Source organism: Notolabrus celidotus, chromosome 2, assembly GCF_009762535.1.
Source record: "Notolabrus celidotus isolate fNotCel1 chromosome 2, fNotCel1.pri, whole genome shotgun sequence".
NCBI classification, from domain to species: domain Eukaryota; kingdom Metazoa; phylum Chordata; class Actinopteri; order Labriformes; family Labridae; genus Notolabrus; species Notolabrus celidotus.
In genome coordinates this window covers 6,989,562-7,013,336 of record NC_048273.1, presented here as the reverse complement: position 1 = coordinate 7,013,336, position 23,775 = coordinate 6,989,562, and the positions used below count along the sequence as shown (strand labels likewise).

The 23,775-nt window shown below is 40.4% G+C and overlaps 1 protein-coding gene across 1 annotated transcript in view; it reads left to right on the top strand.

Annotated features, from left to right (window-relative positions):
- The window catches only part of nhsa (Nance-Horan syndrome a (congenital cataracts and dental anomalies)), a 116,889-nt gene that overhangs the window by 81,611 nt on the left and 11,503 nt on the right, over positions 1-23,775 (top strand). Inside the window, exons 2-6 of the mRNA XM_034701225.1 lie at positions 11,936-12,088; positions 14,028-14,155; positions 17,442-17,504; positions 19,179-19,371; positions 22,605-22,736. Coding sequence (XP_034557116.1) covers positions 11,936-12,088; positions 14,028-14,155; positions 17,442-17,504; positions 19,179-19,371; positions 22,605-22,736 — 669 coding nt within the window. The remainder of the gene's footprint in view (positions 1-11,935; positions 12,089-14,027; positions 14,156-17,441; positions 17,505-19,178; positions 19,372-22,604; positions 22,737-23,775) is intronic.

The window sequence follows — 23,775 nt, the reverse complement described above, 5'->3', positions numbered from 1 at the left end:
GCCTCTTCTCTTCTTTTAATACAAATGAATGCTGCTCTACTCTTGATTAAAAAGACTCAATCGACATGAAGGCAGCAGCTTGAGAAGATAAAACCTTTGCATGGCACGTTATTTTTTTACCCTGTAAGAACCAAAAAGTGTGGTTTGGGTAAAGAAAGCTCTAATGACTCGCTTTAACCTGCTGGAACAATCATTTTAACTCTCATCCTGGACAAAGTGTTACACTCCTGGTTTCCTTCAGCAGCTCCTCTCAGCAGGTCTGCAGATTTAACCTTTAATTGTAAATGAACGTAAACAGTCTCCACCTGCTGCAGTGGGTCAGAGGCAGCGAGATCACCATCAGCTGGGAGGATGTGGGCTCAGAGCGGATTATCAGAGAGACGGTATTATTCTGTGCCGGCTGGCATCAGGACTCTGCTCTTTGTGTCAGATCTCAGAGGGGACTTTCTCCAACAGAGGAACAGCAGCATCGTTCTGTTTGTTTAGTTTATCTGCAGTGACAGCAAGAAAGATGTGACTTCAGATTCCCTGCAACAGGAAGGATGTGGATAGTTCTCTTTGCAACCTGACGCTCATCTGTTTGCATGTTATTCCTCTGCAGAGTCAGGTGAGCAGCTTTTATTTGGGCTTAAGTACATTTAAGTCTGATGCTGTTGTGAGGGTTTTATTGTGCAGGGTGCTTTTCCAGCTCGTATATGATGCACAGCTCCAAACTAGATCTGAAATTTACAGTAAGATATGCAGTTTCTCCAATATTGTGTGACAGGAACACACTTTTCATGAACTCTTTGGTATTAAAGTTACAGATTGAAGTTTCTGCTGCCCTTTGCATCCTTTTGGCATCCCTCTCCTCCCTCCATGTTCCTGCATCGTGAGTTAAAGGGGCAGTGTTGTTTCAGCGGTTCAGATTAACACTGCTGCTCTCCTGTAGAAGCAGACCATAAACAGATTAGTGGTCAACCAAGTCGGAGCGATGGCTGGACCATCTGCACCCAGCACTGGGTGGGAAAGGGGGACATGAGGGAGGAGGAGGAGGAGTAGGGGGAGCAGATGTTGCAGTGGAGCTGTAGGTCAGTGTGCTAACAGAGCCGGCCGAGGACGCTGCTGTGAGGACATGAGGGACACAGGGTGACAGAGGGACAGCCTTAATTCATGTGATCTCAGAGTAAAACCACACAGATCTGTCATGGCGTTGGGATGCTGCTTTGCATTCTCATCCACAGGTACTGTATCATTTCCTCCGGCTTTAATTGAGCTGCACGTAACCTCACGTTTCTCTCTGCTCTGCATGCACAACCTCTGATCTGGAAACCACAAACATGTCCTCACTTTGTTTGAGCGCTGTCAGAAGATGTAACCGTTGAAAGTTTGGTTCGCCTTGGCTTGCATGGAGGCATTTGCTGGCTTGTCTTTCTTGGTTTGTTTAAGCTGCGTTGTGGAGTGTGAACAGAGATATTTTGACATCCTGTTGTTTTCTGCATTTTCATTTTTGTGCAGACTCCGGGAAGAAACATGTGACTGTGTTCCTTCTACCTGAAAGATACTTGTGTGCATTGTTTGTGCAAAGCTGCAATAACTTTAAACTTTGTCACAGCATTTTTTAAATTCATCTTGGGGTCTAAACAGATTGCTTCTGGTAAAATGATCTCAACTTGCTGCAACATAACCCTTGTTGTCTGACACATCAACTTAATGTGCTTTTTGTCACAGACAGGAAGCTTTAAGTCTCAAAACAATTGAAAAGGAAAGACCTGTTCCTGTCATCGAGGCCGCCATGCCCATTTAAACAAACACTGTAACTTTAACTTGCAAAGCATGTAAGTTTCTGGTCTATTGTCACAGTGATAAGTTTGTTCTGTTGTGCTACTTTGATGCTTTAAATGTCCTCAGAAACATGTCAGTGATGCAGAATGATACCAACAATGTGCTGATCAATGCAGCTTGTCTCAAACGTTCTGTCTCCTGCAAGATAATATCTCTTCTCAATGGAGCCTGGTCTTGAAGAAAGAATTACACGGCTGTTCCTGGTTTTTAAAAAACAGCATCAACAAAAAGCTCTTTCTCCTTAGGAATCCTTCTTGTGATGTTTTCAACACTCAGAGTAACAATCTGAGCCTGTCAGAGGTAAAGACAAGGACTTTTTAGCCCTTGTGCCTGAAGGAATGTGCTCCAGAAATGCTTGAAGGCCGCTGCAAGCTGATGCAATCTACTGGAGCAATAAACTTGTTAGTAAGCATCAGTCATGTAAAAAAGGACAAAGAGTAATCTCTAATCACCTGGATGTGTCTCAGTTTAACTCACACAGAGCTGAGTGAGCTCACTCCTCGCTCACCTGTCTTCCTGCTCTGTGAAGTTCAGAGACGTGTCGTCTTATCTAAGTGTGACCTAATGATGGACATCTGTGTTTTCCCAGGCCGCTGGCAAATTGTAGGTGTGTGAGCGTGGGTGTGAGGGGTTTGGCTCCTGTCTGGGCCAATGCAGAGTAAATTACAAGGCAGAGGCAGTCTGAGGATTCAGGCTTTCATTTCACCCACACCCCCTCTCTCTGCTCCTGGCCTGCAGGCCTGCTGGCAGGGCTGATAACTGAGGGTGAGGTTATTGAGGGATGATCCCTCTGTTGATGAAGAGGAGGAGGAGGAAGAAGAAGAGAGATTGATAGGGTTGGTCGGGGTTAGGGTCAGACAGTTCAGTGTTTGATTTCACATCACCTGGAAGGATTACAGGAGGGGAAATAATGCACCCAGAAGAATAATGACAACCGGTGTAGAGCCGCCCCCCGTACAGAAGACGTGCCAAAAACACAAGTGTTAGGAGCGCTACACAACTCACATTTTCTTTGTCCAAATCTGCACTTTTGTTTTTCTATTTTGGGTGTTATTATTGTGCATAAAGAAATGCAACAACAAGAGGTCTCCTCCTCTTAGAAACAAAGAGAACAAGGTGATCAAACACTCGATAAAGCAGTGTCACATTACAATTCTGCATATCTCTGCAGGAGAGGCTGCAAGCTGAGCTGCTACCAGCCTGCCTCTCAGCACTCAGCCTGTTGTGAATTCAGGATTCCTTCTTTAACTTTGTCTCCTCACAAGCTAAAGAAACAAAAAGTCTAGTAATAAGATAATTTAAAAAACACAGTATCAATATGTTTTAGTTTTGCTCAGTGTCTCTGTTATTGCATTTTGATATCAGGACTACAAGATGAGCTGCTGTTTGGTCATTTTTTAGGCACTTGTCTTATTTTAACCTTCAGTTTGGGATCCTTTCTCTTTCTGTCCAAAAATAAATAACACTTAAAGGTGACATATCACGCTTTTTTCATTAATATATATTGGTCTAAGAGGTCCCCAAAACATTTCTTTAAAGTTTATGCTCAAAAAAACACTTTGAAATCAGATTTTGGCATGCCTGAAAAGCCCTCTTCTTCAGTCCTCCTCAGAACACTCTGTTTTCTCTCTGACCACGCCCCCTCAGGAAGTGGGTGTGTCCTCGGCTGTCCAGCACGTTGATCTAATGTTTACATGTTGGCTGAATATACACGGCTGCTCAGAGATCGCGTTACTTCAACCCTCGGAATCTGATCCAGAATCTGATCCTGACGGAGAGGCGCCTGCAGCAGGACCTTTCTGAACGATTGGTCACAGATTTAGTGTTTCTTGTTGTTTTATTTATCAGTATGTCGACGTGTGTCTTGGTACACAGCTACAGCTAGGAACATGTAGCTATGTGGCTATGCTAATTAGCGCTAGCACTTATCCATGACAAATAAAAATCATCCACGAGATCTTCAAATCTGCAGACGTGGGGAGTAAAACCGACCTTTGTGTTTATTAAGACAGCCTACAACTAGCATGCCTCCCTCCTAAGCTCCTTGTTAGCACACATTTGTGCAGGGAATGAAAAATGGAGGAGGAGTTGAGTTGTATTTTATACAGTCTATGGGCTGAACAAGCTCCGAGCTCTGACTCCGTGACACACATTTACAGAAAGGTGTAGAAATCAAAACAGGAGCAGAATGGATTTTTTTTCATTCTCGGGGGGTTTGTAGACATGCCAGGGACACATATTTCAGGTAGAGAACCATTAAAAAGTCGATTTTGCATGATATGTCACCTTTAAACAAAATAAATGAACAGTAGATTTAATACAATTCTGTGACTACAGCATGGCCTTTTGGATCTCAGGTTGCAGGCTGAGGTGCTGCTACATTATTTCAAGGCTCTAGTGTTGTTTTGCGTTTAAGTTTAGACATCTTTCTTTGTGTTTCTCTAGGAAAATGGACCTGGTTATGAAATCCTTTAAAAAGCAGCGTCTTTTAAGTTGATGTCTCTCTGTTGCTTTTTTTAAATTAAGGCTGCAAGCTGAGCTGCAGCAAGCTTTAGTTGTACTTGAACTGAAATTCATCATCCAGTATCATAAAGAGGATAACAATGAGTGTGGCGTGGTTTTAAACATTAAGAAAGTAGATGGTTGGATACTTTAAAGTCCAGCCAACAGAAAACATGTGACTTTGAATATAAATGGGCTCAAGTAGGCTGATATAAGAATTTAGGCTGGCACTGAACTGAAAGAAGAAACCAGTAGATTACTCTTTGTACTGAACAGCCAAATCCAATTCAGCTGACGGATTTCTGGGTCGGGGACAGCCTCAGACAAGTGTTGCTTTTGGAAAACATCAGACAAGAGAGGTTTTAGAGCTCACCGGGGGAAAAGTAAAGAGAAAAAGTCTTGTTTTTCTTCTCACCTGAGGCCATGTGGTCAGCGTGTTGACGATCACTCGGCCTGGATGTGACAGAAAGAGAAAGCTGCTGCGAGGTCAGTGAGATGACTGAACGCTGATGTGTTTTCTTTAGCTTTATTTGAGGTAACAGCTGACCACAGATGGACCTCTGACTACATGAAAACCTCCTCACAGGCCCCTCGTGCTTTGTCGTGCGCGTTCATCCTCACTGAAGCAGAAGTCACAGATTTCTCTGAGCGCCGTGAAAGGGAGCACTGACGTGTTTTAAAACCGAAGCAGGACAAAAACAGGCTGAGGCAGCGCAGGCGGTGTGTGTCCTAGTTGTTGTTATTGTTGTCAGATGGGTTTTCAGTTTGCTGGGTGTCACTGCAGGGCCAGCAGTTCAGATCACAGCAGGGAGGGAGAGGCGGACAAACACTGACACAGGGCTCATATCTTACAGTGTACAACATGGTTACTCAATTATCCCACCACAGACTTCCCCATGTGCGCTGCTGCTCCAGATTTGAGATATTGTGGGCTTGTGTTGCAAAGTTTATTGCTGAACACATAAAAATGTGTCGCAAATTAAAGGAAACACCCAAAGTCAACAGAGTCGAGGGCTGAGTCAGATGCTTTGAGTCCATATTGCTAATTAAAGGAGGGGTGTAACATTTTGGGAAAACACAGTTATTACCGTCTTCCTGCTGAATAAATCAGAAAAATGAAACACTTTTTTTTCTGTGATGTATCAAGTGAAAAGAAGGCAAGCCTAGCTGTGTCCAAAATTCTAAATACAGACTCTAAAACTCAAATCTCACAAGTTATCACATTTCTTCTTATGTACTTATCTTGTGGTGTTAAAGCTCATGTCAGGAACTTCTGGTTTGTGTTGACTTTGGCGCCCCCTGTGGACAAAGTGGTACCTCCCATCTTATCTTGTTACTGATTTTGCTGAGTGGTGGTTTTTACCCTGTTGTCTTTTAACAGTTGATTTTATCACTCAGTGAGAAATTAAGCATTGATAAATATTGTCTGACACCTACCACACGGCAGCAGCAGCGGCTGAAAATAATATAAATAATACATTTTTATGCTGTTTTTCTTTGCAGCTCATATGATAATAATAATAATAATAATAATAATAATAATAATAATAATAATAATAATTCATAGAATTGATATAGCCCTTTTCTGCGTACTCAAAGTCGCTTTACATAAGATAAAAATAAAAATAAAACATTTAAATAAAACAAAACAGGGACAGAGGCGGGCGGGGCAGGGGGAGAGGTCCTGTGTTGTATGCTTCTTGGAACAGGTAGGTCTTGAGGTGGCTTTTGAATGATTGATGTGAGTCAGAGTTGCGGATGTGTGGAGGGAGAGAGTTCCAGAGAGTGGGGGCAGCAATGGCAAAGGCTCTGTCCCCCAAGGTATAGAGCAGGTTCCCAAACTTTTCAGCCCACGACCCCCAACATATAGGTGCCAAAGACTTGCAACTCTCACTGTCCCTCAAAGTGATTTAATGTGGCTTCATTTAGCTGGTCTGCAGAAAATGACCCTACCTATATGAGCATGTGTCTGTGTTTCCTGTGCTGTTATGAATGAACCTACTGCTACTGATGCTTTTGATAATGAACTGTTCACTAACCCTAACCTTAGGAGTCATCTGACAACAAAGAAAGGCAGAAAACTCATTACACTTTCTATTTTCAAGGTTTTATTTCAAGGTTAGCTACTATTTATGTCCATATTTTTTACTATAATGTGTAAAATGTGCTGTTTTTAGATCACTTTAAAAAAAAAACACATTCTGGAAGACATCTCACGACCCCCCATTTGTGTCTGGCGACCCCCCAGGGGGTCCCGACTCACACTTTGGGAACCCCTGGCCTATACAGTCAATGGTGTCTGCTTCAGTTCAGTCTGTGTTTAGCTAAGCTAAATGTAGCTGTCTTCTCTTGGCTCTGGCGGTATAATTAGCTCCACGTCATCAGAGTGTTCTCAGGCATCTTATCTCAGCCTCTGCATGAGTCAAATCTCCCTAAATGTCAAACTCATCCTTTGTTTGTCTTTACAAAATAACTCTTGTTAGCTCTATATTAGAATTAACATTAAAATGACAAAAAGTAATGAAGCCATTCACAAACATGACAGTGAAAAATAATAATAGTAAATAGCATCATGGCCCTTGGTCTAACTTCTTAATCTTTAAAAAGAAGTCAAGCTGTGCAGCTCCACCTGTTTAAATCTTCCCTCTGCTGATCCCACCTCAGGCTGCTCCAGCTGAGAGTCTGTTTGCAGGTCATCAGGGTCACCTCAGAGGGCTTAAAGATCACTCTGGGGTGTTTTATGGAAAGCATCAACTTATCTCTGAGTGATGGATAAACAGACCTGGGGATTTATGCATGGTGTTATGCTGGTTTCCCCAGCAGAACTTATCAGAGTCACCAAACAGTTAAGCTGTTTGAAAAAAACACTTTCATGTGGAGCAGTTTGATTTGCAGCAGGCTGAGTCGTATTGAATCCTCATGACCTTTAGTTGCTGGAGTGAAGACGAATTGTCTCTTTTGAGTGAAACAGACTAAAGTTAACGCTTCTGTCTGGACTACAGAGCAGACTTGGAGTGTGCTCAGCCACAGCTGCTCTGGAGCAGACAGACGTAAAGGCCAGACAGTTTGTTTGAGAAAAGCTTTCAGGTCAAGGACAGGCCCAGGAGCGTTCAGACAGGTGAGGACTGACAGATGTGTTTGTCTGCTGAAGAAACGCTCGCCTGTGCTAATCCTCTGGATGGATTTTCCTTCAGATGTGTGACGTGTTGTCTCACAGCGGGGCCTGACCGAGTCTTATTGTCTATTCTTTGTTATCTCACTGTGAATTTAGTTTGTTCTTTTTATTCTTGCGAGAGCCAGACTGTAGATTGACTCTGATGTATTCATGATGTGCAGGAGTGTAAAGAGGGAACGTGGCGTTGCACATGTGTGTCTTGAAGCAGTTTTTTATTACTTTCTTTTTATTTCAATTTCAGGTTTACAAAAGGGAAAAAAGAAATAAAATTAAATACAATCAAAAATAAATAATAATAAGATAATTGGAGGTTGTTCCAGACCATTCAATAGTACAACTCAATATATATCATCTACACAGATGAAGGGTTACAAACTCTGGTGTATGAGTTCCATTTTTTCCAGTATTTCACACAGTCATCAGCTCATAGTCTTAAGAAGAAGGTGAGTTTTTCCATGGAATGAATTTCGTTCACAATTGCAGTCCAGTTGTCCTTCGTTGGTAGGTTTGCCTGCATCCAATTGCATGTGCTGGCTTTTTTGCTTGCAGCCAAGATGATTTTATAAAGATACCTGTCCTGAGACTCAAGACCATTCAGCATTTTACAAAGATACAATGTGACAGAGCAGGAAACAACTTCAATTCCAAAAATTATACTAATTTCAGCATTTTGCATGTTTCTCGAGACCAAACCTCTTTCAAGTCTTTCTCCAAACACTGAGGGGTACCTTGGTCTTGGCCTTCTGGTATGTTTGCTACTCGCCTAAACTATATTCAGTCCAAAGACACTTTTCAAGATACACTTCTAAAGAGGTTTCGCTGGTTCTGATAAAACTGCCACCATAGCTGCATTCATGAGCCATTGTTTGCAGGCTTGCAGCCGCCTCTTACTGCTGCAACTAAACACTCCTGTAGTTGCCTCCTCTTTGTCCTCAAATGCTTGAAGAAGAAGAAGAAGAAGAAGAAGAAGAAGAAGAAGAAGAAGAAGAAGAAGAAGAAGAAGAAGAAGAAGAAGAAGAAGAAGAAGAAGAAGAAGAAGAAGAAGAAGAAGAAGAAGAAGAAGAAGAAGAAGAAGAAGAAGAAAAACGAAAAAAAAATAAAAAAAGAAACATACTTTATTAATCCCCAGGGGGGGAATTTAATTTTTACACTCTTGTTATATTTTTTGGCCATGCTTCACACACAGTTTGGTGTATATACATACAATTTTATGCACAAACATGCAGTGGACATGCACTTTAGGTAAAGCTGATAGAGTGAGGATGCTGCCATTAACCAGCGCACCCCGAGCAGTTGGGGGTTCGGTGCTTTGCTCAAGGCCACCTCGGCATTGCCCAGGCAAGTGAACCAGCACCTCTCCAGCCACCAGTCCACTTCCCAAACTTTGTCCATGCTGGGACTCGAACCCTCCAGTTGCCAAGCCAAGCCCCTTTGGACTGAGCTACTGCCGCCTCCAAGCTTTATGAGACGGATCCGTCTGATACCAGACATTTCCCATCTATCTGCTTTGCAAGGTTAGCCGACATCTACACAAACCAGAAGTTCCTCACAGGAGCTTTAAATAGGATGCAAATTCTAAATAGCCCAAAAAAAGCACTTACCATAAAGCTATCTGCTTTAAAACATACTCACTTTATTGGTAACATTATTAATGGTAGCATAATATACCAAATGTGCGTCATACTGGATTGAAGAATACTTGAAATTAAAGCTTGAGACCATAAAATAATTAGAAAAATGTTTCCTTAGTTAACTTATCAGTGACCAAGTAACATCATTTTTTCATAGCTCTCCAAACATCATAATGTTCTTGTAGTCTCCCCCTGCTGGTTGTTATTGAGACTGCAGGATTAAGGCACTTTGGCATTGGCTTCACTTTTTAGATTTGGAGGCGTCATTCTAATTTAAAGTTTATGACTCTTAAACTCTGAGTTAATGTGTGTGTGTGTGTGTTTTCAGAGGGGGAGGTGTTTTATTTGTCATTAGCATTTACCCACCACTGTAAATACTTCTTGCACTTTGATTACAAGCAGCCACCATCCTAAACGCAAACAGCTCCTCTTAAACTCAAACTTTCCCTCGTTTCTCAATCCTGCATGTGAGCTGTGTAATGTGAGGAGATTTCAGCGCCCCCCCCCCCTCTCTGTAACCTGAGGAGGTGTGAGGGGGGGCAGTAGTGGGATTAGACCAGGTCCTGGTCAATGTTAAGAGGACGACAATCTCAGGTTGCATGAGAATCTATTGTTTGGCTGCAGGTAATAGCATTAGCAAACAGGCTATTATCCTGCTAACGCTGGCTCTGACTGTCCCGCTTCTCTGTCTCAGGCAGCGGCTCAAGACTCAGATCCCCCTCCTCTGCCCTCATGGCACCACATTGTCTCTGACATGGAAAGCTCATTAGTTACATTTGTCTGAGAGTGTGGATTTCACCTTAATGATCCTAACCAGCGTGTCACCACAAAAATGCCAGAGTGGAAATTTAAAGGTCTCTGTACCAGAGCTCTGCAGGCTGACCCTACATTTTCCATGACATTTGTTATTCCAAAGTTTCTTTATTGTTTTTTTATGCACAGACAAATACACAGTAGGTTTTGTGACACATAGCAATTGGAATAGAGTTCTGTGGTTGATGTTATAAAACTCATTAACAAAAACACCCTTGAGATCCAACCCACCCCAGAACATTGATCACTTCACACACACCTAACATTCATGTATTTAAAGAACCTTTCAGGGAGTACCTAATCTTTTCTAATGTAATGCAACACAGTATCTCCTGGATCCATGCACTATGAGTAAGGGGAGAGGAGTGGGTCCACTTAAGGAGAATAAGCCTACGAGCAAGTAAGGTAGAGAATGTGATGATTTTTTGGATGGATTTAGGCCAGGGATGTCCAAAGTACGGCCCGGGGGCCAATCGCGGCCCGAGGTCCATTTATTTATGGCCCCAAGCTTCCATCTTAAAACTATTAATTATAGCAAAGAAATTAATCACCTTCTGAATCATCTCTACATTTGCAGTTTCTTTCAAAAGCACAAACAAACTAAATCAATCCAGGAACGTCTCAAAAAGCTTCATATGGACTACTTTTATAAAAGCCAAATCTCTGGGAATTCTGCAAGACGGCCATAAAGAAGAAACACAAGAACTCTTAAAGCTGACAGGTTTTCAAATTAATGTTGAAAAGGCAAAATTTCGTGCATAAAAAATGTTCAGAGTGCAGGAAAATAATGATTTAGTTCTTAAAATGTTGTCTGCAGGTCAGAGAAGTCTTAAAAACAACATGAAAAAGAAGAGTGAAGAAATCCAGATCGTGATCCTGCCACAGAAAAATAATGAGACAATATTTTCCTCCAGAAGAAGATAAAGTTTTCAAATGTTTACATGGCTTGTGGAGAACTGAGGACTTCCTAGTTACTGATTTATTGAGAACAAATTTAAAATAATTGTTATTAAATAGAGATTTCATATGTAACTTTTAGGATTCCTAAGTCTCAGTAGGAGCCACTGGCCCTGAAGTATTCTGACAACATCAAATGTGGCCCTCTTTGAAAAAAGTTTGGACACCCCTGATTTAGGCGTATTTTGTGAGGTAGAGATTCCAAAGAGGGCAGCAGGGGGCTCAAGGTCCACAGTACGGTCTGAGACTTTGCTAAGAGTCTCAAATATTTCAGTCCAAAACTCCCACAGTCGTGGGCACAACAGGAACATATGGATATAGTTAGCGGGAGACTGTTTGCATCTATTACAACTGTCTGATCTGTCCAGGTAAATCCTCGCCAGTCTGGCGTTAGTGAGATGGACTCTGTGTAAAATTTGACATTGTAGAAGGCCATGCCTGGCACATATCGAGAAAGTGTGGACACTGCGTAGCATCTGCTCCCACAGTTCGTCCCATAAAGAGATTCCATGACATTTGTGAGCATGCACAGCGTCGCCCTGCAACCCAGTGACATGTTCTGCACCTCATTTATATCCATTTGTTAAAAGAGTACATTCAGGATCTATAAATCAATTACTTATGTCTATATTTTGACCAAATTGTGAAAACGTACTGCAAAGAAATGTCATAAAATTCATTTTTTTGTTATATTAACAATTATAAGAACCCCCAAACTATTAATCTACTATCAAAAGAGATAAAAACAAGCAGACAACAAGGAAAATCTGTTGTTTTTATGTGTTAAACATTGCATCGATTATCAAAGTAGTTGGCAATTCATTTTCCTTCTGTCGCCTGGTGGTTTCAGCTCTCAAGAGTGCTTGAGGTGGTAATGTGAGCTCAGTCTGTGAGTGTCTGTGCAGACATACAGAGGAAAGTGATTGCATTGTAATGGAGACGAGTGCATTAGGAGTAAAACATGGGTAACAAAGAACTTTTAAAAGATGTGCTAATTCATGTGCTTACATGATCTACTTCCTGTCTCTCACAGCGGTGTCTAACCTGGATGTGGAGAGTAAGCTGACAGCACATTACCAAGCTCCGTGGCACCAGCAGAGGAACATTTTCTACCCCTCCACCCGGCCAGTATGTGTGGAAGAGCTCCACAGGCAAGCCAGCTTCAGCCTGTGGTCCCTGCACAGAGGTGAGACCCCGAACTCATCACCTAAAAAACACAGGAGAGTTTCTTTTGCTCTCTTCCTGACCGTCGCTCCGGTTTTATTTTGCAGAATGAATAATGTCATCTCTTGTTGAGGTGCTGAGTTTGTTCAAAAAGCCTGGGAACTTCCTTGTCCCGCTTTGTCAGTGTTGTTCTGCCCTCTAGTGGACATGCTGTGTAATTGCATCTTAAGTTTAAAAATGCAAGATGACAAGTTTGATTACATAACCTGAAAATGTGCTTCTGCAGGAAAGGACACACTAATGAGAAACAATTTAATGTCACTTAATCACAATCTTTGTAATTAATCTTTATAATTGGAGATTCTGTTTTTTTCCAGCTGTATCAAGATTAGTTTTTAGCTTCTAGGCATGAAAAAAAAGATACAAGTTATTACAATAAATTGATTTTAAAGTGTAAAATCCAACTTGTAAAAGCTACCCTGGCTCATAAATCATCAATACTTGTTATTTCAAACACCAAAAAATGTCGGTAACACTTTATATTAACTACACACTTTTAAGCATTAGTTAAGCATTAATTAAGCATTAATTAATACTTAACTCATCATATGTAAAGCATTGTTCATACATTAATACTCATTTATATATCATGTACAAGAACAGTTATAAATGATTTATAATTCATTAATATGACTCTCTATACTGTGTTAACTAACTCTTAGTTCATACTTTAAAAATGATGGATTCACCAAATACAAATTAGCAATTCTGGTCATTAAAAACCAGTTATAAACACATTTTCAGGTTATGATTCTAACATTTAGTAAGGGTTAGTGAACAGCTTATTACATAGCAAATTATGATTGATTAAGGTAGTCACAAAGGACTTATAAGCTGCTTGTTCATTGTTTTGTGAGCTGATCTAAAGTGAGGACTTTTTATGCTTTACAAAGCATTCATTAATGAGATTTAAGACCAGCAGCACCTTAAAACAGAATCCAAGTTATTGTTCAGTTTTGCTGCTGCATTTTAACTTGTGTTTACAAATGGTTTTATACAGCCAGCATTTAAATGTTACTGTGTCTTTTTATATATTTGATATGTCATATTTTATTTGAGTTTTGCCACTGTGAGCACCTTAAGTTTGAAAGATTTCTTGTTCAGTTGCAGAGTATATTGTGACTACCTTGATTAGTCATAATTTGCTATGTAATAAGATGTTCACTAACCCTTACTAAATGTTAGAATCATAACCTGAAAATGTGTTTATAACTGCTTTATAATGACCATGATAGCTCATTTGTATTTGGTGAATCCATCATTTATAAAGTATGAACAAAGAGTTAGTTAACACATTATAGAGAGTCATATTCATGAATAATAAAACATTTATAACTGTGTTTGTACATGATATATAAATGAGTATTAATGTATGAACAATGCTTTACAGGATGACTTAAGTATTAATTAATGCTTAATTAATGCTTAAAAGTGTGTAGTTAATATAAAGTGTTACCAAAATGTCTAATTATCATATTTTAACTGTTTTAATCGAATTTGTTATGCTGAAATTATCAGTCACACTGTCTCTGTTACACATATCAAGCCTCAAAGGTTCTGTCTTTATTGGACAAACCTTTTATATTTCATTGACACTGATGCAGCAGAGGGAATACAGAATAAGTTTTACATTGGAAAGAGTGTAAATGTAGAATATAGCACTTGATTTTTTAAAGAAACGATCGTCTGATATTAGCTATATCAGGGATTTTTCCTTGAATAAGCCTTTTGTCTCTAATCTCTTTATTATAATGTTATTTACACAAGAAAACACGCATCATTCTTTCAGTGTGTGTGGTCTTGTGTGTTGAGATTTGTTTGGAGGTTACACATTAAGGTGACATCTTTGGTGTCATTACAGCACAGTTTGTCTTCAGTGATTAATCTCATTCTTGTTGCAGATCATCAGAGGAGAGGATCACGCAGCAGGGAGCGGAGGGTCACCATCTCCATCCCAGCGTTGCCCCAAATGCCCTTATACCCCTCCCCCCACATCACCCCCGACAAGAGAGGCATCGATCTGACGACTGTAAGACCACAAACTTTATTCTGTTTGTTCATTTAAATGTGACTTTAAGGCTTTCAGGAACGTTACAGTCAAAGGGGAAAGGGGCAATTTGTTGTATCATGGTGTAAACACAAACATTAGACTGTTGATGATAAAAACTAATTACACAAAGGAGGAATCTCAAACAGGCAGGTCTTAACATTTTTGTAAAGTGTATTTGAGTACACAGAAATGCGCTTTATAAGTCATATCAATTATTATTATTAATTATTTTTATTAAAATCATCAGCAAAAGCAGGGAGCTGGTGGCCTAGCGGTCTAAGCGCCCCACATACAGAGGCTGCAGTCCTCATCGCAGGGGTCGTCGGTTCAATTCCCAGCTGGTCGACCATCTCCTGCATGTCTTCCCCCGCTCTCCACTCCCCACATTCCCTGTCTCTCTTCAGCTGTGCTATCTAATAAAGGCCCAAAAATATTAAAAAATATTTAAAAAATATTAAAAAATATTTAAAAAATATTAAACAAATATTTAAAAAATATTAAACAAATATTAAAAAATTAGAAAATTTAAAATTATCAGAAAAAGCAAGGATTAGGCAAAAAATTCAAATAATAACAACCAATATTAAATTATTTTAAAAAATGCCTCTAAAAGATATTGATACAACAATTTTTTTTAAATCCCAAATCAATTAAAAATATAAATTAAACGCTTTCTTATAGAAGTATGTTATAGGATATTATTATACTTAGCATACTTGGATTTTGCCTTACAAACATGTATCTGAATCAACGTTTACTAAGCTCCTCCTTCCTAGAATAGATGTTCCAAATTAACTTACATGCTAGTCGTTTTAACGGTCATTTAACTTAAGTGAATATCCGACTAGTCCCTGAATGTAAGAAAACACTCAAAGAACCGTCAAACTCAAGCACAGTTTATCAAAAACAGCTATCCCAGAGTCTGCTTATACAGGTTAATGTCCTTAAGCCTGTGCTGGTTAATCATTGGTGGAGTGGTTATATGCCATTTTAACCAGACACAGCCTGCATACTAGGGATGCATCGATCCCACTTTTTAGGTCCTGATACCGATATCGATACCTGGGCTTTGGTATCTGCTGATACCGATACTAGCCGATCCGATCCTGGTATTGAAAATATTCAATTACTTCTCTGTCTTTTGGTGGCAACAAGACCTTTATGGTCACCCTCAGTATAACTTCATTAAGATCACTGAAGGAATCCAAACCTTAAAGAAAGCTTGTCACCTAGAACAAGCTAACATCTGCTCAGCTCACAGCCCCTCTCAACATACAAACAAACTTGACATCAAGTAAAGCGTTTTCTTCCCCTCATCTCACGCCCGTAGATAGGGATGCACCAATCCTACTTTTTAGGTCCTGATACCGATATCGATGCTGATACCGATACTAGCCGATCTGATCCTGGTATTCATTTAACAATCTCTATTCCTTAATGTGAGGATAGAATCATGTTTTGGCAACTTCAGGCTTTTCTGACTTGATGATGAACTGTACCTGGGTACCAAGTGCTAAACCAGAGACTGGAATCAATTAATTTCAAAGATCCAGAACAATTAAATCCACTAACCTGTCCGTTTTTCACACTTTGAATCCATTAATAGAAGGTTTCTTCCTTCTTTGCAGTAGACTACAGCTGACGTAAACTTCCTCCTTTGGGCTTCCATTATATTTTTCAGCGCGACTGCCATCCGTCGAAACATTAGCGCTGCACATGTTGCAAGTTTCCAGCGGAGTTGTTAGCAAAAGAAGCATGCACCTAAACTGCAGAGCCTCTGTAGTTATCCTTCATCATGCTTAGGGATGGGTAGCTTTCACATTTGAACTGATACGGTACCGATACCCCGTACTTGGGAATTGGTACTGGTACTCAACGGTACCAATTTTCAGTACTTTTGTGTGTTTATGTAGTAATAAATGTTAATTTGTTTAATAATAAAATCTCATTTTTTTAAATTTAACATATTTATTGAATTTATCATGAAATGAACAGAAACAGGATTATATAGGTGATTAGATATATTAGCTGACACGTGCTTGTGGCGTCTAATTGCTCTTTCGGGAGTTTATCAATAAACACACGTGAATGCCTGCAGACAGGAAAAAGTCAGTTCTCCGTCTCTTTATAATAACAGGACACACAACTTACTTGTAGGGCATTCACGCACACAGGAACAGTTATAAACAGAGCAGGTAGTCGGAGCGAGAGGGTTAGTCACAACTTAATCCTCCTGCGGCTCTGCCTCGCGGTGAGTGCGCGCGCCCGTCAGCTGCAGGCTCCGCTTGGCGCTCTCCCGTGCAGATGCAGAGAGCAGAGAGCAGAGACGTCCACCTGATCAGTCTCTGACTTTATTACAGGGCGAAAGTAAAAGATTGCCTACTCTTCCACTCCCTCACAGTCACAGGGATGCGTTTAGGTACCGAAACATGGTACCATTTGATTTTACGTGAATCGGTACTCGGTAGTACCGACGGAATTCGGTCAGTACCTATAAAAGTACCGGATTTAGTACCCATCCCTAATCATGCTCCACCGGGCAAAAATGCACAGACCGGCCGGCGCTGATGACGAAGGAGACGCACATGGTTGTTGTAAACACAGAAAAGCATAGAACTGAGATGAATAGATCTGCCATATGGATCGGCACTATATATCGGCCCCTTGTCACCGATATCCGATCTAGCTTTTTGAGTCCGATCTAGCCGATATCCAATACCAGGATCTGATCGGTGCTCCTACTACATACCAACTTTGTATCCCCGGCTAGAGCTTCTTAAAAATATCAATAGATCGTTCAACCGACTAGTTTTGGTGCCGCAGAGCAAGGCTAACGACGATGAACCGTGAAGTGTACTAAATGCAAACTTCCCTATACTTCCTATATGTGACCGTTAACATTTTAAAAGACATTTAAATCATTTTGAAAGTAATGTCAACTTTTAAAACAGACTTTTTAAAAAAAGAAAATGCTCATTTGAGTTCCTCCAATCAGACAGAAAGACCATTCAGAGATGCACAGACTTAGTAAACACAGCTACATGCACAGGTGTTTCATATGGAAATGTAATGTTTGTAATGTTTCACAGCCCTGAGTTTATATTCCAGAATAAATGTTGCATAAATCCCTCATAAGGTTCAACATTTCCCTCCCTACCATCATGTTTTGTCTTATTTGTCTGAGTTTGAGTTGAATACCTCCACATTCATTCCTGTCATTTGTTGTTTTCTTGTCCTGTTTTGTTTTTTTTGTCCTGTATTTTAGTTCGAATCCACCCGCTCCTCCTCCCCCACCGAATGTTGCCGCTTCTCTCCCTGGAGCAGAAAGGTAGAGGTTCCCCTCCTCCCTCCTTCCCTTCCTGACACCTGTCACCTGTGTGCTCCTCCTAACACCTTACTTCACAGCTTCTTACCTGTTTGACTCCTTCTAATGATGGATCTCTTTTCAAATGCATGCACCTTCTTCTGAGTCCGGATCAAGTTTTTTGGTGAAACTGAAGAAGCATTCCTGCATTTTGGTCTTGGGACAGTTGTTGTTGAAGTTCTCGTGCAGCGTGGAGCCTTTAGCGTGCAGTATGTGAGGAATGTGTGTGTGAGAGAGCTTCAGTCAGAGCCTCCCAGCAGCCAGGACTTCTCTAATGACAGGCCTGACTTTTAGAGCTTGCGTCTGTGATTACCCATGATCCCTCTGTGCTGTGGTTTCCCTGCTGCACCCATCCTAGAAAGAGCTGACAGCCTCATGTTTCTCTGTTTTCTCACCAAATATATCTCCCCGATGCCCGCCGTGAGAGCGCAACAAGCCCGTGGATAAACACCCAAACACTCCTCGTGCCACTCCTTCCCTCTGTCCACTCGTCTCTCTCATCTTTCCCCTCAGACACTTAAACCGCCTCTCTGTCCTTAAATCAGCTGTAAGCGCTCCCCATTTGATTTCTCCTCTTCGACTAGTTGGGAGAAGTTTCCAAGGAAACCGGTTTCTTTTGTGGCCGGGGTTTTGTCCTGGTCTCATTGGTCTGCTGGGAACAGAGAGGACAAAAGCTGTGGTTTTTAAATGGGGGGTGGGTGGGAGGCTGTCGGGCTGTGGAGGTGGGAACCAGTTCAGCCTGAGAATCACTCCCAGTTTCACATGTGTCCCTCTGAAGGAATCTCAAGGTAAGAGGCTAAATTCATTAAACATGGAGGTGTAGGAAACAGGGGGTCTGCTGTTTTGAGTCTGAGGAGGCCTGTGGAAAAAAGGAGCCGGGGTTTTGCAGGACTCAGAGGAGGACTGAGCTCTGATTGATACAGAAGCTGCCGTTCAGACGCAGGAATGCTGCCGTGAAGTATTTCCTCTCAAATATTTCCGGAGACTCGTTATTATGCAGGAGAGTCACTCTGAGCGCCGCAGATACTCGGAGGATGAGGGAAGAGTTTCCAAACCGGCGTGCAGCGACTCAAAATGACTGTTTACTAAGTTTGTCACATTTTTGTCCCGTGCTGACGCAGTGGAGTGAAGCGGGGTTAGTATTTATGTCGACATGTGCTGTTCAGTTTGTGCCAAACTTTTTATTGGCAGGACATTTTTGCAGGCTTGGAAACGGTCTTGGGTTCAGAGAGAGAAACTTTTGATCCTGTTTGAGGATATTTCCTGCCTTCAAGTCCTCTAAATCCTCTCTTGCATGAAACTAACAGAATAGCTTCTCTGACTGAGCTCTCTTTCTCTAAAGCATGCTTTTTATTCCCATCACTTGTTGGTCCTCAGCTCCTGGAAGTGGATGTGTATTGATTTGCCTCTTGCTCTGACAGTAAGCAGTCTTTGCTGCAGTTTAATAAGACTCTAATCTCTACATGTAGCCTCAGCTCTTCCCCTAGATAAACACTTTTACAATAGCAGTGTAATCCCTGACTTTAATCCTCCTCTTCCTCCAGATGAGTTTGTTCATTTCTAACTCTGTTGCATCGGGGTTTTTTTCTCACCAGCTTACCTTAACAACCTAACCATGCAAATATCCATCTGTTGCAGGCTGCGCCCCCTGACCCCGACACTGACGGGGTGGCTCTAGGTCACCGGTCTAAGTTTCCCATCCTTAACATCCCCTCCACCCTGGACAAGCAGACTAACTGGTCTAAAGCTCTGCCGCTGCCCACCCCTGAGGAGAGAATGAAAAGCAGCTCACAAGTCATCAACTCATGTGTCATCCCCATTAATGTGACCGGTAAATTAAACTTCATGTTCTATGTTTGAATCTGTTTGTCGTCGCAGGACAGAACCGTCTGTTTAACTTCAATTTAGGGAGAGATTGTTCCTCTGCTGTGCTCTCACTCACTCAGGGCAAACCATGGGAAATACATTTCTATCTTCACTTTATCACTAAAGCTAGGAAGCAGTTAGCCTTACTAAGTTATAAACTTGAAACCACAAGACACAGCTTTGTCTAAAAGGCAGAAAAACACTGACTTCTTTTGTAACTCAACCGTTTTAATCACATTCAGGTTTAGAGTCACTCATAGTAAAGGCTGTGCTGGTTTGACAGACAGCTGGATGCTTGTAGCTGTTTACTAGGAGACTAAAGAGACTGCACCGGTTTCTAGATTTGTTAGTTGTTAGTTGGAGTCAGCATTTCCACAGTGGCAACCGTGTTTTTGGGCTCAAAACCCATAAAAACTGAAACTGTCAGCACATTTTGAGGTTTTATCAGACTTAAAGCAAAGCAGTTTTCTTCCTGCTGCATGATCACAGTTTTAAAGTCAATGCAGAGATGCAAACAGACATGAATAGACACTAATTCACATTATTTGCATACTTATGTAAAATTAATATTTGAAATTCTCTGCAGAAATCAAGTTGAACATTTTGAAGTTTTGAGATTGCATGAGAAAAGTCAAGCACTACAAATTTAAAGTTGTCAGTGTATGATGTAAGATAAGAAATCACATGTTTATAAAACCTGCAGGAAATTCTGGTGTCTGATTCATCTAAAATTAGTGTCTGGATTTGTGAACAATCCTGTAGAGGTGTGCATTTTCTTCAAGATTTGTTTTTTATTGGCAAAACACAAACTTTACAATACAGGTCCATTATTAAATACACATACAAAAAAAAAAAAAAATAATAGTAAGATAAGATAAGATATTACTTTATTGATCCCCGGGGGGGGAAATTCAGTTGTTAAAGCAAACCAGACATAAGTACAATCAATGAGAAGTTTCAATAAGTAAAATAAAATAAGTAAAAATAAAAATAGATAAATAAAGATAGAATACAATTTAAATAAATACAATGTTACAAATGGAATTTAGATTAAATAGCAGAAATTACAGGCAGTATTAAAAATGTTTCAGTAGTGACAGGTTGACATGGTGTGATTATGGTTGGTAATGAAAGATTAAGCAATAATAATATAGATATACATAAATTGAAATAATAACTATATATACACTGTATATACATACATACAAATAAAATACATATAAAAGATAATAATGTTAAATAAATTAATGTAAGTGAATAAAGCAATGCATATAACAATGATAATTAAAATAAGAGTAATACTAGTTAAAAGAATGTAGATTCAAAGTAATGATTAAGAAATTGTGAAGATAAAAATAAAAATAAATATAAATAAATGTACTTAACATGGTCAGTGTGTGTTTTGGTAATTGGATTTTCCGTTCAGAAAAGCTTATTAAAAAACAAAAAAATGAGTGGTTATTTGATTTTCATTTTAAAATTCTGAAATTAAAATTGAAATTCGAGGTAGTTTTCTTTATCAGGGTCAAGAAGGGATAAACAAAACTTCAGGGAAGAGGCACAGAGCCCCTAAAGTGACATGGGCAGAAAAAATTAAAGTTTTGTTTATCCCTTCTCGACCCTGATAAAGAAAACTACCTCAAATTTCAATTTTAAAATGAAAATCAAATAACCACTAATATTTTGTTTTTTAATATGCTTCTCTGAACGGAAAATCCAATGACCAAAACACACACTGACCTTCACACACATATCTAGTTTGAGTTTGAATTATGTAATGAATGCGTCAGAGATGTGCATTTTCACTTCCTAAAAAATCTGCTTTATGATTTTACTGCAACTTCCTTCATGGGGTCTTTTATTGAAGTGAAGCTTTAGATCTCATTTTGTGTTAATTTAATATGCATGAAACATAAAATGTAAACAACAAACTGTGCTTCAAAGTGCTGTTGAAATATTTTGTCCAACTCTTCATCAACCACTTTAATGTCTCTTTAAACAAACCAGATTTTAATCAGGCGTGTTTTTTGCACAGCTGATAAACCGGCAAGGCTAGCTTTCTCCAGTCTTTATGCTAAGCTAAGCTAAGCTGAGCTAAGTGTCATGCAGCTTAAGTTTTCTCAAACTATCAAGTTATTCTTTTTAGATGTTCTGTTCCTGAAATCACTCAAAATGAGTCTTCAGTCGGGGCGCTGGTGGCCTAGCGGTCCAAGCGCCCCACGTACAGAGGCCACAGTCCTCGTCGCAGGGGTCGCCGGTTCAATTCCCGGCCGGTCGACCATCTCCTGCATGTCCTCCCCCGCTCTCTACTCCCCACATTTCCTGTCTCTCTTCAGCTGTCCTATAAAATAAAGGCAAAAAGGCCCAAAAAGTAGTCTTCAGTCTGCACACACTGTTCTCTTCATGGACTCTATGCAACTGTTGTTATCTTTACACAATAAAAGTCCTCTTTGCAAGAAGTTTGGAAATCCTGCAGTTAATTATGAACCGTCATAATCATCAAAGGCTTTAATGTTGCCAAAGGGAGTCACTCTCAACGTGCAAGTCATGCTTTTTGCGGCGCTAAACTTTCTTTCTCAAGCTTCAGCGCTCTGTGCATGTGATTAGGAGGCGAGACGCTGTGACACGAATGCTAATTACTTCTGTCCAAACTGTTGAAAGGCCGACACGATGTTATTTACTCCCGTCTGACTCTAAAGACGCCAACACTGGCTGAGTCGCAGACAGTGTAGGGAGGAAAAATGTACATTGTAAGCCAAGTCCAGGGTTTGCTATGGTGCTGAAAGGCCTGACCTGCTATCACATGATAGTCATAATGTATGTAGGGGGGGAGGAAAACAAGCAGGAAACAACAAAACTGAGCCACAAAGAAGAGTTTTAATTAGTTTACAAATCCATCAAGTCGCTGTCTTTGTTTCTTCTGCAGGTTTTGTTTCAGGGTCAAATAATGATAACCTCTTCTTTGTATTTCATAATCTGTCAGCTTAGAAATGACATCAAGTATTAAGTAACTCCACAGTTTTAATCCTGGTTTGTATAACCATCTGCCCGGTCCTGACTGCTGTTTTTAGAAATGTAGTCCAGCTGTGTGTGTCAGAGGTTTCTCTTTATTGTATTAGACAGTGTGAGAGCTAAAGAAGGAATCGCTGCCGCTGCCACCAAACAAAGATTCCTCACATGTCCCCCTCTCTGTTTCAGGAGTCGGCTTTGACAGAGAAGCTAGTGTGCGCTGCTCGCTCGTCCACTCGCAGTCCGTGCTGCAGAGGAGAAGGAAGCTGAGGAGACGGAGGACGGTTGCAGGAGTTCCCAGACAGGTGCAGCAAGATTTAGGTATGTAGCTTCTAAATCATGACTCTACATCTTTTGCATCCTGTGTTGTTTTGTCACGTGAAACTGTCCGGTGAATTCTGTGTTAAAAAAACTCATCACACTGTACTGCAGAGGGGGAAAGCGTAAAATATGTCAGCGTGAGTACAGAAGACATCAGTGGTGTGAAGGAGGAGTATTTTTAGAGTCAGTTCTGTTTCTGTTTGAGGATATTTTTGGGGCGGTTTTGCTTTAATCTGCGGGACAGGAGTAGAAGATGACAGGAAGTTACAGGGATGAGGAGTCAGATGCAGAAAAAGTTCAGAGTTGTGCACAGTGAAGAGTCCCGATTAAGATCTTAAAAATCATCCAGAACAGGAAGAAAGCGTGCTTCAGGGCTTCACAGTTACAACCAATTAATTGGCCGATTAGTGGAACATCTATTTCAGTCATCGTTTTTTTATCATTTAGCAGATTTTCAAGCAAACACATCTTCCTCAGTGTAAGATTATTCTGCTCCTCTTTGTCATTAATGATGCTAAATGAAGTGTTTGGACAGGGTGCAGTTAAGGTGCTACGTTTAGTACCCTTGTGAAGGACTATTTTGACCTACTTTTTCCCTCTGACCTGTTTATTTCTATACTTTATTCTCATGAGTCATTTAGGTTATCATGTTTCTTTCTGTATGCATCATACTCTTTACAAATTTCCCTCCAAACCTCTGAGTATGAACTTTAAATTGCATAAGAAAAAGTCTTGGAAAAAAGGCAGGAAATGTATTTATTTATGGAGCACTTCCTGCCACAATGACTGTTTCATTGATGTTTCATTTGGACAGAAATCAATATAACAAATTATTTGACAACAGCAGGGAGAAATCGTGTTTATGTTATATGTTCTTTTTATCATTTAACTCAGATTTCAGCCTGCAGGTCTGAAAACATGTGCTTGTTTTGCATGAGCACAGTCCTCTACATCAGTGATTTTCAACCACTGTGCCATGGAACACTAGTGTGCCATGACACATCGTCAGGTGTGCCGTGGGACATTTTCCAATTTCACT